The sequence below is a fragment of the Vulpes lagopus genome, chromosome 3, assembly GCF_018345385.1.
Source record: "Vulpes lagopus strain Blue_001 chromosome 3, ASM1834538v1, whole genome shotgun sequence".
Taxonomy (NCBI): Eukaryota; Metazoa; Chordata; class Mammalia; order Carnivora; family Canidae; genus Vulpes; species Vulpes lagopus.
The window spans coordinates 122431632-122446642 of record NC_054826.1 but is presented as its reverse complement, the minus strand read 5'-3'; the positions used below and the strand labels follow the sequence as shown (position 1 = coordinate 122446642).

Below are 15011 nucleotides of genomic sequence, written 5' to 3'. Positions count from 1 at the left end.
AATGATGCTCATTTTCTGGGTGAGAAATGGGAGGCCTGGGGAGGTGAGCAGCAAGGAGGCCAGGCTTTAACCCCAGTCCCGCCTGACTGCGTACTCTGAATGGGTAAAGTGTGGCTCTTGGAACAGCTGAGACCCTCCAGCAGGTGCAGTGGGTGGGCTCTGTGTAGAATTTCTTTTTCTTTCTCTCCTCCTGGGCTGGATTTGCATTTTAACTGGAGTTGGGTAGAGGTGGGTCTAGGAAAAGCCTTTGCAAGAGTTGTGCCCTTCCTTCCTCCCTCCCTCCTCCCTGCCTCCCCAGATGAGGGTTCTGTGGAAACCTCCCGGAGCCAACACTGGCCGCTCACTTTGGGGGGCCCCAGAGGCTCATCTAAAGGGATGGAAGGGGAGAGGGCCCTGTCAGGACCCTACAAAGCTTTAGGCAAGAAGGAGTTACAGAACACCCCAAAACGATGAGCCAGACAAATGGGTGAAACAAAAGGATGCCTGTGGATATGGAACAATAGTTGAGGCCCTGCCATGAGGAGGGGTTGGGAGGGAGCTCCACGTCCTGCACTGATTAATCAGGTCAGCGGACACTCAGCACACGTGTGCATGTGTGTGTAGATGAGACCATGTCCCCAGAGACAACAAGAATATGGGACTTGGGCAGCCCCGGTGGCGCAGCAGTTTAGCGCCGCCTGCAGCCCAGGGCGTGATCTGGAGACCCTGGATCGAGTCCCACGTCGGGCTCTCTGCGTGGAGCCTGCTTCTCTCTCTGCCTCTCTCTCTCTCTCTCTGCATCTCTATGAATAAATAAATAAAATATTTTTTTAAAAAAAGAATATGGGACTTGTGGGTGGCTCGGTCCGTGAAGTGTCTGCCTTCAGCTCAGGTCATGATCCCAGGGTCCTGGGATGGAGCCCCGGGTCGGGCTCCCTGCTCAGCGGGGAGCCTGCTTCTCCCTCTGCCTCTGTCCTTCCCCCTGCTTGTGCTCGCTTACTCTTTCATTCTCTCTCTCTCTCTCTCTCTCTCTCTCTCAAATAAATAGTTGAAACCTTTAAAAATAGAGGAGGGGGGAATATATTTGAAGCGCTGCCTCCCAGCCAATAGGCAGGTGCCCAAACGAGCAGAGAAAGTGCTGGAGTGACTGCCAAGCCTCAGTTTCCCCACCTGTGGAGACCAAAGGGGCCCTCCTCTGCTGGTGGATCAAGGATTCAAGACCCTGCTTGTAAGTGCCTAGCACAGCGCCTGGCACACACATGGGCCCTTACCACCACCAGAAAGTGGCATCATCTCCACTCTCCACCGAGGGACTGCAATGAGATGACACTTGCCCCTCAGCTCTGCCCTCACTGTCCTGAGGTTTTTGTTTTTGTTTTTTAAGATTTATTTATTTTAGGGGGGCAGAGAGAGAATCGATCCCACAACCCCAAGATGAGGACCTGAGCCCAAATCAAGAATCAGATGCTTCAAAAAAAAAAAAAAAAAAGAATCAGATGCTTCCCCGACTGAGCCACCAAGCACCCCTGCCCTGAGATTAGTTTGGGTCATGCCTTCGCATGGACACTGGAGTGGGGAAGGAGCAAGATCTCCCACACCCAGTGGCCGTAGCTGGGAAGCTAACTTCCTCAGGCTGCTGGGCAAATGACCAGCTGGGTCATTTAAAACAAGAATTCATTCTCTTGCCGTTCTGGAGACCAGAGTCCGAAGCCGAGGTAGCAGCATAGGCACTGATTCTGGAGGCTCAGAGGGAGAACCCATCCCACGCCCTGCCCGGCTTCTAGAGGTTGCCAACCATCCTCGGCAGCCTCCGCCTGTGGGAACCCAGTCCAGCCTCTGCATGCCCGTGTCTCTGTCCAGACCTCCCTCCTATAAGGACACCAGTCCTTGGTGTTAGGGCCACTCCTATCCAGTGTGGCCTCCCCCCAACCTAATTCCATCAGCAAAGACTCTACTTCAAAGTAGGGCCACATTCACAGGTTCCAGGTGGGCATGACCTCGGGGAGGGAGCACCATTCAAGCCAGCACCCCGTCTCAGAGCCTGGAGTGAGGATGAGCTTCCTCTCCTGCCAGAACCACAGCTTCTCTAGAGGAAGCGCAGATAAAGATGGCGAACATCCTCTGAGCCCCTGCCAGGGGCCAGGCCCGGCGCTTGACACAGAGATCTTGTGTCGCTGAATTCCCACCATGGCCCATTGGGAGACGACAGAAGCTTCAGCTTACAGAAGAGGAAACTGAGGCACAGGCCACTTGCGTGACTGGCCCAAGTGTGCATCAGGAGAAAGAGGCAGAGCAGATTTGGGACTCGGGACTGGAGGTGTCCCCAGCCAGAGCCCATAACCCCACCACCATCCTGCCAGACCCGGGGGAGCACCACACAGGTGACAGGCTTTGACGCCGCCTTTTCCCCCCATTGCAGGCCCGGTACCCCCAGTTCATCAGCAGAGTGAGAGGACGAGGCACCTTCTGCTCCTTCGACACTCCCGATGAAACCATTCGGAATAAACTCATTCTAATGGCCAGAAACAAAGGTAAGCGAACAGGACCGGGAGCCAAGCTTCACCAGGGTCCCAGGTCACCTGGTGACAGTGCTGCTCGGGGTGCCTTGGGGCACAGGCCAGCAGGGGGTGCCTGGAGCTGAAAACAGTTCGGGTGCTCTTTCTCAAAAGAAGGGAAAGAGGCCGCCGGGATGTCCTTACACACTCACTCCGTAGCTATTCACGGAGCCGGTGAGTTGCAGCAACACGGGAGAGAACTGAGACGGGAGTGAACTAGACCATCAGGGCCCTTCCTTCAAGGAGCTTCTGGCCTAGCAGGCGGGGACAGGGGAGACAGCGTCCCTAAACCACTGGCTGCAGGTCCCAGCAAGGAGGACGGGGTAGGATGGAGAATCGGGGCGGGGGGCGGGGGGGGCAAGCTCAAAGCCAGGAAATCAGGAGAGGCTTCCTTGAGGAGGAGGCAGAGGCGTGTGCAGTTGTCTGAGGCCCGACAGAGCCCCTGGAGGCCAAGAAGCCTCTAGAACAGAGGGTGAGGAGGGGTTGCCGGGTGCACATCACTGTGGCCTGTGGAGCCCGTCCAAGAGGCTGGGCTCCTCCCTGGGCTGGGGGGAGCCGCGGGGAGGCTCAGTGGGGTCGGAGTGTGCGGGCAGAGGGCCCGAGGTGGGTCAGGCCCAGACGGGCCCTTTGCATCTCAGGATCCCCGAGGGGCAGGGCTAACCTGCCTCGTCCTTAAAGTGAGGAAGTGGGTTTTGCAGGTGCTGTGAGGCCTCGACCAGGGCACCCAGCCAGTCAGTGCAGAAGCTGCGGGACCCCAAATCAGCAGACCCGGCCCCCCTGGGGACAGCCCGGCCCCCGCACCTGCTGCCTGCCTGCCTGCCCTTCTGTCCTTTCCCTGTTTGCTTCTTTCCTTCCCAACCCCACCACGAGGTTCTGGAAGGCGAGGACTTTGCCTTGGGACTTGGGTCTCAGTGGGCCTGGCTGGGGGCAGCAGCGGGGGCAGCAGCACAGGCATGTGAGGTGGGAGGCGGGAGGGAGAGAGAGAGAGCCTGCTGGGCAGGCGGGTGGAGGGAGTGCGGCTCTGTGCCCCCCCCCCCCCCCCCCCCCCCGCTGACCCCCTCCTGCCTCTGCTTTCAGGCGTGGTGTTGGGAGGCTGCGGGGACAAATCCATTCGATTCCGCCCCACTCTGGTCTTCAGGGATCACCACGCACACCTGTTCCTCAATATTTTCAGCGACATCTTAGCAGACTTCAAGTAAAGAAGCCATTTCCACTACGCAATGAGAAAGCCCTGATCTCAACTGTTGTCAAATTGATTAGTTTGCCTAATTCATGTCTTCACTTAAAGTATCAGAGGCGAATGTGTAAACTGAAGGGTTCTTCGTGGGAAGGGGATGTTCGTGGTGGCTTGGGGGGGGTGGGGGCGGGCGGGAGGGGATGGTTTTGATTTTCCTCCCTGCAGAGCCAATGATGCACATTGGTCTAAGCCCAGAAATTCTTGCGTGAGCCCTGGACGTCGTCTTAGGCAGGGGCCGTGAGGGTCCTGTGGCCATGGATCTGCCGGCCTTGACCCCCCACGGTTTCTTTGGAAGCCAGGCAAGGGAATGACAGCTGCTCCTGGGACTGGGGGCTGGGACCTGTGGGTTCCGGTCCCCCTCAAGTGCCATATTCTGTGATGGAGGATGCTGGCCCCCCTCACCCTATGCAGACAGATGTGCTGTCCCCTGCCTGCCCAGCCTTGGAGCCCTGAGCAGGTCCCATGCACAGTTCAGTGAAGGACAGGTCAGATGGCACGCAGGCAGGACAGCAAGGACAGCAGGCTTGAGCTTGCAGTGTGGGGAGGGGCCCTGTGGCCTCCCTACGACGGGCCACTCTGCTCCATGCAGCTGGGGATCCTCTAAACTGTGAATTCTGTCCTGGGCGGGGCTTTGCCTCGGAGCATCTCCGGGTGCCATCGGCGGCACTTCTTACCACCCTCCTGTCCCCAAACTCTGTCCCCTCTGACCTGTCATCCCAGGCCTCAGGGTGGAGGGCACAGCCTGAGCATCCACAGGGACACGCAGGAGCCAAAAGGTCGGAAGCACAAGCCAGTCGCCCGGAGTGGAAGCCCAGGGCCTGGGGCAGCAGGGCCACCTCCTCCTGCATCCCCGGGCATCTGGGGTCTGACTTGTGGACCCCACGCCCGGGGGCTCTGTCTCTAACTTCTCCTCCACCTCTGCTCCACCTGTGAGCAGCCCCGCAGGATGGCAAAGCTGTGCGCAGCTCCTCCATCGCAGGGAATCCGCCTCTGAACTAGATTTCTTCTCGAGGGAAGCACTGTGCGTGCAGGCGCCAGAGCTCCACGTAGAATAAAGATCGCCTGTTGGTCCAAGGTGGTCTCCTTGTACTTGCCACCCCGGGTGAGAGGTCTTCCCGACGTAAAGGGTACGTAGATTACCAGGCAGATGAGGGCTACGTGCTTAGTTGGACTGGTGCTGAGGCTAAGGGGCCTCTTGTGGAGGCAAGACATTCCTGGAACCGAGGTGACCCCAGACGCTCCTAAAAAGAGCATCTGGTTGTCCCACAGCAACGGTCTGGTGTTCGGTGGGCGGACTCGGGAAGCCTGGCCCTCCCCGCCCGATAGGAAGCGCTCCATCTCCAGGTGCGTGGCCGGCCGCCTCAGGGGTGGACATACCAAGGTTTTCAGTCCAGTACTTTGCTCTCCTAATAACTAATCATCCAAAGACCTCAAGCTGGTGGTGGTTGTCTCGTTGTCTCTCTTTCTTTTCTGCTTCCACCCTCCAGCAGACTCGGTCATTGACCTATTTCTGTAGAGAATGAAAGGCACCGGCACGTCTAACAGGCACGGTCAGAGCCACGGGCTGTGTGCGCTGTGCATCTCGCAGTCCACGCTAGCCGTTGCTGTTAAGAAGGACTCTGGTCTTGGGCAAGGCTGTCCGGGCGCGCTGTCCCCCTCTCTGTGCACGGTGTCGCTGGTTCGTATACCCATCCGTTTACTCTCACTCCTTCAGGGAACTTTCATCAAGCCCCTGCTCCACCCTGGGCCCAGGGCTAAGTACTAGGAGTACAAGGGGAAACGCAGCATAGTCCCTGCTCTCAAGAGACTCCTGTGTCACTGGGGACGACAGACCCTTAAGCCAGCAATCAAAGCCGAGCAGCAAGTGCTGTAACAGACGCGGGGGAAGACGGGGAAATCAGACGGAGTGCCAGTCAGGGTCAGGGGGCTTCGGGGAGACAGTAGCACTTGAGCAGGCTTTTTTGTAGAACGAGCAAGAGTTCTCCAAGCAGACGAGGCAAGGAGGAGGCGGAGGAGTGTCGCAGAGACAGGAACAGCACGTTCACAGACACATCAGTCCACGGTCTCCCACCTTTCACTGGGGTTCCAGATCCCACAGGCAATATCCCAAGATTCCAAGGCCTTATTCAACAAACAAGCCAGATGCAAACCAAACCATAATTCATTTATTGGCATAAGTATGCTTTCTCTGGAGAACCCTAGCGCTGGATGCAGACGCTCGGTTAAAGGTTCCCAGAGTCTGACAGGTTTGCAAGCCCGGCCGCAACCAGAAACTCCGCTCTCTTCGGTGGAGGGAGTGGGCTATACATATTTTGTTCTCTCCCACGGGGCCAGCGTAGAGGAATGACATCGTTTCACCTGGAAAGTCATTTCCAGACTTACTTCTTACCAAGGGAAGTTACTTCTCGTGAAACTTTTTAAGCCATTTACCAACACGCTCTCGTTGGCTCAGGGCATAACAGGAGTTCCCGAGGCATCCTCTCTTGGGGGGTGGGGGTCAAGCTGGAAGAACTTCAAGGCAAAGAACTCTCGGTGGGGCTCAAGCCTGTAGGGGGAGAGGTGGGTGAGGCGGGGAGCCCAGCCAACAGCTTGCCACCTGGGGCGGGGCCCGCGGAGAGCTTCTGTGGCCGACGGTCTGGGAACGGAATCCATCTCCATCCGTGCCATAGACTTCAGTAACTATCTCTAGCGAGTCTTGTCACTTTTCCAGAAAACAAGGTCCTGTAATAGCAAGTCTTAGCACATCCTCACTTTTATTATAAATGGGTGTTTTTTTATAATTTTTACTGACACTCAGTAACCATGCAAAATTGTGCACATTAATATACCTGTATATCTGTACCTATCTCTATACACACACACACACACACACACACACACATCAGCTCATGGTAGAGAACCACAGCTAGGGAGTACCGCCGACTTACGCATTCAAAGTGAACTTGTTTACAGTATTCTGGTGACAGTGCCAATACATGATAAAGAAATTAACATGTCACAATGTAACTGATGACCATACGCACAATTCCGTGAATTAAATCTGTTTCCTGTGTTAATCGGTATTCTTAAATTAAAAAAAAAATTTATAATGGAAACATCTGCACGAATGTGGCCTCTTTGGGGTTGGAAACCGTTTCCTTAAGTGATTGTCTGGCAAGTACGTATTCACTACCTATTACAGACCTCTGAGGGATGTCCTGGGGGATTCGTCGGCCTGCACAAGCCTGCCTCGGGCTCAGGAAGCACCGTGAGGCCACAAATTTCACCGGAGCTCGTTGAGGACTTACCATGTGGCAGGGGCCCAGGGGTGAACGAGGCGTGGTCCCTGGGCTCAGTTCATCCTCTGGCGGGGCAGAGGTCACAGCACCCCACAGGGACCGGAGTACAGGCGGACCCCGGATGCTGTGGAGGCACCAAGGGTAGGCCCCAGGTCGGAGTGGAAGTTCCATCTCCAGGGTCGAGCGGGAACTGTGAGAGACTCTGAGGAGGGATGGAAGGCAGTGCAGACCAAGAGCAAAGCTAACCGGAGGCACAAAGGCAGGGTGAGGGCAGGGCACTCAATGGTGTCATCACAGAGAGACCACAAGAGCCAGAGACCAGACCGAAGAAACAGGCAGGACTCGGCCCCAAAGGCCTTCTGCGCCCTGCCGAGAGGCCTGGCGTTCCCACGCTCTGGTGCAGGAGCTGCAGGTTCGGAGCAGGGGGTCACCCAACACGCTGAGCACTCCTGTGAAGGACAGGGAGGCCAGTCAGGAAGCGACGACAGTCAAGGTGACGTGGCGGCCCGACCTGGAAGCGGGGTCATGGGCTCCTGCCTCACCGGTGTCCCCCACGCTGCGTCAGCGACCGTGGGTGGCTCTGACTCTTCTCACCTGTAAAATGCATGGTGTGGATCATGTGGTTTTGCAGGTTCCTCCCCCACCCCGGACACTCAGCACGTCTATAAAGGAATTATCTCGAAGGCAAGATTTACCATCAAACATATTTTTCAAATAATCATATAGAGTAACGGGAGTTATCATTTGGTGAGCATCTGCTCTGTGCCAGAGTATTCTGTGGGGGCTTTATAATTTTCATGACAAACGTACCAGCTATGTACTTGTATGCTTGTTTCTAAGATGAGGAAACAAGCTCAGAGAGGTTGGGGGAACTGCCCCAAATCACACAGCTTGGAAGCCAGGATTTGAAACAGAGATGTATGTATGAAGGATGGTATATTAGTTAAACAAATGTGTGTGGCCGCCTTGGGATCGGGTGAGGAGAGGCACTGTCTCGCACTCCAGGACCTTCGTCTCGGCCAGCCTAGCTGCCAGCCCGGCCACCAGCCTTGGAAAGTCAATCTGAACCGGTCAGTGTTGCTGTGAGCTCCTAACGTACCTTCCTTTTTCTTCTTCTTTGTTTAAAGATTTTATTTATTTATTTGACAGAGAGAGGGAGCAAGCATGAGTGGGGATGAGGGGCACAGGGAGAGGGAGAAGTGGGCTCCCCAAGGAACAGGGAGCCTGTGACTTGGGGCTCGGTCCCAGGACCCCAGGACCATGACCTGAGCCGAAGGCAGACGCTTCACCACCCGAGCCCCCCAGGCGCCCCTTACCTAAGGCGGGTGGTGGAAGGCATCAAAACGTCAAGGTTAGAAGCAGACTCTGTTTTCTACTTACTGTTCTGCTTCCCTGCCAGGGAGGGAGGGCGCTGCAGGGGAATGACCTGACTCAGCTGCTTTCTAGCTGGGTGACCCCCAGCAAGTCACTTCACCCCTCTGAACCTCCTCTGCCAAATGAGGTCGCTGCTAGTGAGGCTCGCGCTAGGACTCAGCAAGTGCTACCCTGGACCAAGCGTGATTCTAAGTGTGTCCCCAGAAGTCAGGCGGTCCTCCCAGGCACCCTGGGGGGGGGGGCGTGGCCATCGCTGCTTCCCTGATGAAGGACCCAGGGCACGAGAAACCTGCACAGTTACCAGGTGGCAGGACACACAGTGTGTCGCATACGGCTCCAAAGAATGATATGTTTCCGTCACCATCTAAAGGTCCCGCTCGTGGATATTAAATCTATTTCCCGAAGCGGATACAGGCCCAACCGAGTCCCGGAGTGGATCTCAGCTGTTAATCAGCAAAACGGATGTTTTGTCCCCAGAGTTGGTACAAACACGGCCTCGTGGCCGGGGCCCTGTCTGGTGAATCGGGCCCGATTTTATAGTTGAATGCCACAGGATCAAAACAAGGCCATAAAAGCTGGACTCTGCCTGGGGTTCAAAGGGACCCTGTGGCTTTCCATCTGGGGACTCCAGTCCTGAAGTCACAAAGCAGCAGTGAAAGGACAGCTCGCACCCCTAGCAGTTCAGCCCAGACCGCACCCCCCAGCCAAGCCCCCCAAGTCAGCTCTGGGAGTGCAGTAAACACAGCCACGGAGTGGCGCGTACCAGGCCCGTGACACGGAGGTCTTATCTTTGTGGCCAGGGCAATAGGACACCAGCTGTGCGATGTCCCCTTGCCACGGCCTGGGGGTCGGTCTGCTCAGGTGGCTACCACAGGACGACACTGAGGGCCTACCAGCCCCTGGCGCGCTCCCCAGGCACACGCTGCCCCCGACCCCCACGCATGGAGGGCAGGGAGAGACCGAACAGGGAGGCACCCCCGTGGGGGGTGGCGGGGCAGCAAGCTGGGGGCCTCAACTGGGGCGGCTGCAGGAGGGATGCGTCCCACACCCGCCTGCCGGAACCTGAAGAGCTGATGCGGGGCCGTAACCGGGTTAGTGGTGGCCGCTGGTGATGGGTCAGGGCTGCGTCCTCGGGCGGCTCCGGAAACACAGAAGTCAAGCGACGCTGACACACACACCAAGGCCAGGGGACGGGGAGGAGCCCCTGACTGCCCGGGGCCAGTTTGAGGGTCAGTAGGCCGGCTTGCCCTCCGAGGGACCCCCCACCCCAGAGGCTGGCGGCTTAGACGGTGAACATGTATTTCTCATGGTTCCGGAGGCTGGAGGGCCATGGTCAGGTTCTCAGTGAGGACGTCTTCCTTGCTACGTCCTCACATGGCCTTCCTGGGGGGGCAGAGACAAAGAGCCCCTGTAAGGGCCCTAAGCCCATCATGGGGACCCTAGTCACCTCCCTAAGGTCCCACCTCCAAACCCCCTCTCACTGGGAATTATGGTTTCTTTTTTTAATTTTTTAAAGATTTTATTTATTTATTCATGAGAGACACAGGCAGAGGGAGAAGCAGGCTCCCTACAGGGAGCCCGATGCGGGACTCAATCCTGAGACTCCAGGATCATGCCCTGGGCCAAAGGTGGCACTAAACCGCTGAGCCACCCAGGGATCCCCCTCCTTTTTTTTTTTTTTTTTTAATTTTTATTTATTTATGATAGTCACAGAGAGAGAGAGAGAGAGGCAGAGACACAGGCAGAGGGAGAAGCAGGCTTCATGCAGGGAGCCTGACGTGGGATTCGATCCCGGGTCTCCAGGATCGCGCCCTGGGCCAAAGGCAGGCGCCAAACCGCTGCACCACCCAGGGATCCCCCCCTCCTTTTTTTTTGAGTTATGGTTTCAACATATGAATTTTCCGGGGGCCTATAGACCTTTCGGTCCATAGCAAGTGCCATACGGACAGTGGCATGGTGCAGTCCACCCCCTGCCCTGCAGCCCAGGGCCCGGAGCCGCCCAAAGTCCAGGGGGTCTCAGCAGACAGGCAGGAAAACCACTCTAGAAGGGAAAGACATGACTGTCACCCAGTCTCCAAGACTGAATGCTTCCCAATGTCAGCTCAGCTTCCAAGGCCAGGATGGGAATTCGTGGTAGAGAAACTTTTCTCTTCACCCTGAAAGTTGACGTGAAAGGGATCTTGTCTTTCACTGCATGTTTCTTCATTTGTTAAGATGGACAACACGCTCCTCATGAAAACGTAAAACCAGTATTAGGTTATAAAGTTAACCGTGGAGGCCTTCCCTCCAACCCGTCCACCCCCCCCCCACCCCCGTCCGTAACCACTGTGAACCAATTAGAATCTACGGGGTTTGTACAAACACAAAAATAAGACCACACGAAACTATACTGTCCTGTGACTTGTTTGTCCACTAATCACTACCCTACGCTTGGTTATCTTTCCGCATCAACAGATAGAGTTCAACCCCACTCTTTTTTTAGACGTATTTATTTATTTTAGAGAGAGCGTGTGCACGTGGTGGGGAGGGGCAGCAGGAGAGAGACACTCAGGCTCTATCTCGGGGCTATCTCGGGGCTCCATCCCATGACCCGGAGATCACGACCTGAGCCGAAACCAAGAGTTGGACACTTAACGGACTGAGCCGCCAGGACGCCCCTCAACCTCACCCTTTTTAAGGGCTGTGTAATATTCCACCCCATGGCTCCACCAACGCTTATTCACCCATGCTGCCTACTAACAAAAACTCAGTTTACTTCCACTTTTATAATTGCTATTCGTTTGTTTTGCTATTAGAGACATTCAGTGAGCATCCTCATAGGTCTGCTTGGGTTTTTTTTAAGTACTTATTTATTTAAGACCAACTTAGCAACCGAGCTAGTGAGAGAGAGCACGAGGAGGGAGGAGAGGGAGAAGCAGGCTCCCTGCTGAGCAGGGAGCCCGACTGGGGCTCCATCCCAGGACCCCGGGATCATGACCTGAGCTGAAGGCAGACGCTTAACTGACTGAGCCACACGGGCGCCCCACTTGGGTATTTCTATTAGATCACTATTTTGGAATTGTCATCTAAGTGGGGGAATCACCAATATATCCACCACCTGAATCAAAGGACCCCTTGCATCTCCTGAGAAGCTGCTTTATCATCTGCTGTGTGGCTTTCAGGAAGGGTAAATAAATCTCAGTGATTCTCAAAAGTTGGGGTGCCTTGGAATTACCTGGGAAGCATAAAAATACAGATACCCGGACAGCCCGGGTGGCTTGGCAGTTCAGTGCAGCCTTCGGCCCAGGGCCTGATCTTGGAGTCCTGGGATCAAGTCCCACATCGGGCTCCCTGCATGGAGCCTGCTTCTCCCTCCACCTGTGTCTCTGCCTCTCTCTGTGTGTCTCTCATGAATAAATAAATAAAATCTTTAAAAAAAAATACAGATAGCCTGGCATCTACTAGAGTGCGCAGGGGCAGGGACCGGTGGGTTTCGTTGACTTTGCCGGTGTCGATTCCGGGGAGTTTGAACGGCTCCAGGGTTCCGCCGCCCGTGTGCTGCAGGAGCCCCACGGTGGTGGAGGTGCCCAGGGGTCTGGGCCGCCAGCTCGCGAGCAAGGGGATGGAGCGATGCCTTTGCCGTGTGTGCCCTCTGCTGGTCCTGTGCGAGCAGACCACACATGGAAACCCAGGATCTTTGGGGCCAAGGCTGGTGAGAACGGGGCTCCCACCTCCAGTGGGGCGACGACGCTCCAGGGCAGCGCTGGTCAACCCAGGCCACACGTGGGAATCGCCAGGGGAGCCCTGACAATGGCAACGCCTGGTCACGGGCCCGCACAAGGATATTTTTTTTTTAAGATTTTATTTATTTATTCATGAGAAAGAGAGAGAGAGAGAGAGAGAGAGAGAGAGAGAGGCAGAGACACAGGCAGAGGAAGAAGCAGGCTCCACGCAGGGAGCCCGATGTGGGACTTGATCCCGGGACCCCAGGACCAGGCCCCAGGCCGAAGGCAGCGCCAAACCACTAAGGCACCAGGGCTGCCCTGCAAGGATATTTTTAAAAAGCTCTCCAGGTGATTCTGCACGCGGAGCCAAGAGCTGAGAACCACTTCTTTGGGGAAAAAAAAAAAAAAAGTTGGCCCAGGAACACAAGGTCCCCGAAGGCAGGAGTTGACTCTGTTTTCTGCCCTGATGGTCTATTTCTGAAATTCCCAGCCTGGCTGCACTTCAGAATCGGCTTCACACTTGTCAGAAAGACAGATTCTGGGGACCCATCCAGACAGAACTAGAATCTCCAGGGCCGAGGTTCACGCAGTCGCTAGCTACAGCTAGACCAGCCCCAGGGGTTATCCAAGTTCACTCCTGTCTTTAATGAGGTCCGAGTCCAATCATTAATACCTTTTAAGACTTTTGATAGGTAAAGACTATCTTTGGGGAAGGGGGTTCACAGTCACGGAAGGAGCTGGCAAGCAGGTGAGGGAACCATATGGAAAAAAACCCGCAGCCACACGGAACTGCTACATAACAGACTTCTCTGTACAACGAAATCTTCACTACAACGTCTTAAGCATGAATAATAAGCCCCCTTACACCGGGGAAGAAACTGGAGAGACAGAGTTCTATGCGGACATCTAGGCAGAGAGACTGTCTCTGCCTGGACGTGGTCAAGGGCAGAGTCGTGGAGAAGGGAAGACAGCTGGGGTACGGGTGGGACCAGACCACGTTAGGCCTTGTTGGCCATGGTAAGGACTTCAGTTTTGGGTTTTTGTGTTTTTTTAAAGACCTTGTTTATTTGCCACACACAGAGAGAAACAATGAGAGCACAAGCAGGGGGAGCAACAAAGGGAGAGGGAGAGGAGGAAGCAGCCCCTCCCTGCTGTGCAGGGAGCCCAAAGACGAGGGGCTGGATCCTGGGACCCTGAGATCATGACCTGAGACGAAGGCAGACGCTTCACCGGCTGAGTCACCCAGGCGCCCCAGGACTTCGGTTTTTACAGCAGTGATTTTTTTTTTTTTTTTTTTTTTTTAGGATCACTTTGGTGATCTCAGGGTCCTGAGATGGAGCTCTGCACTGGGGCACCATACTCAGTGGGGAATCTGCTTGGAGATTGTCTCTCCCTCTCCTCCTGCTCACACTTCCTCAATCTCTAAATAAAATAAATAAACGCTAAAACACACACACACACACACACACAGGATCACTTTGGCCGCTGTGAGAACAGACTCTAGAAGGGGAAGGATCATGGAGGCAGCAGGGTGCAACAACCCAAAGACGTGAGGGCGATGTGGATCAGAACGGCATGGGTGTACAGGTGAGAGGTGGCCAGCTTCTGGTCGTATTTTGAGTCAGCCCCAAACAAGAAGGCAACGGAACCACATTCCGTTTCCCCTGAAGAGTGAGCTGGTGCTCCCGAAAGGGGTCGAGGCCCCCCAGGACGCCCAGGCTCTGGGTCAGGGCTCCACGAGTGTTCTTCTGCATGCAGAGCCCTTGCATCTGGGAAAACCAGATAGTGGGTGGGTGGGTGGGTGCCCAATGACCCCAGACACCTGAGGAACACAACCACACACTCCCCGGACTAGGGCCTCCAACCACTGGAATCAAATCCATGAACCTCCGACCTCACATCTGCATCTTTACTACAACGGAGTACAAATTACCAAGTGCTGATTCTTCTTCGGGGCACCTGGGGGGCTCAATTAAGGAAGCGTCTGCCTTCGGCTCAGTTCACGATCCCACAGTCCTGGAATCAAGCCCCACATTGGGCTCCCTGCTCAGCAGGGAGCCTGCTTCTCCCTCTTCCCCCCCACCCCAATAAAAAATAAAATCTTTAAAAATAAATAAAAATTAAAGCTCCCATAATTTCTCTCCCCGTTCTTGCCTTTCTGACCCTGCAGGCTTTCCCCAGGTGTTAGGATCAAATCCGGGCCCACCCCCAGCACGCACACCCGGCTCTTGCTCTTGTCCCTGCCTCCCACCCCACAGCTCCCGGTCACCGAAGTCCCCCATACACTGGTTCACGTCCGTCCTCCCTCCCCCAGACTTCCCCAAAGCCCCCTCTTCATGGCCGGCACTGAGCAGGGCCTGGCATGAGAGATTTGTGCAGAATGAAGGGCTGATCTGGAAACTTGCAGGAACAGACGGTCTTGTGTTATGGGCTTTACTCACGTCTGTGAAATGGAATAAATTAACTACGGAAACCTAACTTCTTTCGTGTTAGTGACTTTTCTCAAAATGCCATGTTGTGTCTAGGGAGAAGGCTCTCTTCATATACTTGATATGCCACTTTTTTTTTTTTTTTTTTTAGGGAGGGAGGGCAGTGTGTGGGGGGGAATAGGGTAGAGGAGAAGCAGGCAGGCTCCACGCCCAGTGTGAGGCCTGACCCGGGCTCCACCCCATGACCCTGAGATCATGACCTGGGCCAAAATCGGGAGCTTAAACCAGAGCCCCCCAGACGCCCCATGATAGGCCACATTCTTTTGTAACAATGGGGGGAAAATGGAAACGACTTACATAGTCAAGGTTAAGGGAGCAGCCGCATCCACTCCGTGGAGTATTTTGCAATTCCTGAATTTGTTTCTACGTAGATTATTTAAATGAAAAAATTCAAA

General features: G+C 55.2%; 1 protein-coding gene across 1 annotated transcript in view; it reads left to right on the top strand.

The window, feature by feature from the left end:
• The window catches only part of ABAT (4-aminobutyrate aminotransferase), an 85911-nt gene extending 79045 nt beyond the window's left edge, over nt 1-6866 (top strand). The window contains exons 15-16 of the mRNA XM_041748911.1: nt 2399-2510; nt 3612-6866. Of these exons, the coding sequence (XP_041604845.1) occupies nt 2399-2510; nt 3612-3733 (234 nt within the window). The 3' untranslated portion in view covers nt 3734-6866. The remainder of the gene's footprint in view (nt 1-2398; nt 2511-3611) is intronic.
• The last annotated feature ends 8145 nt before the right edge of the window (nt 6867-15011 follow it).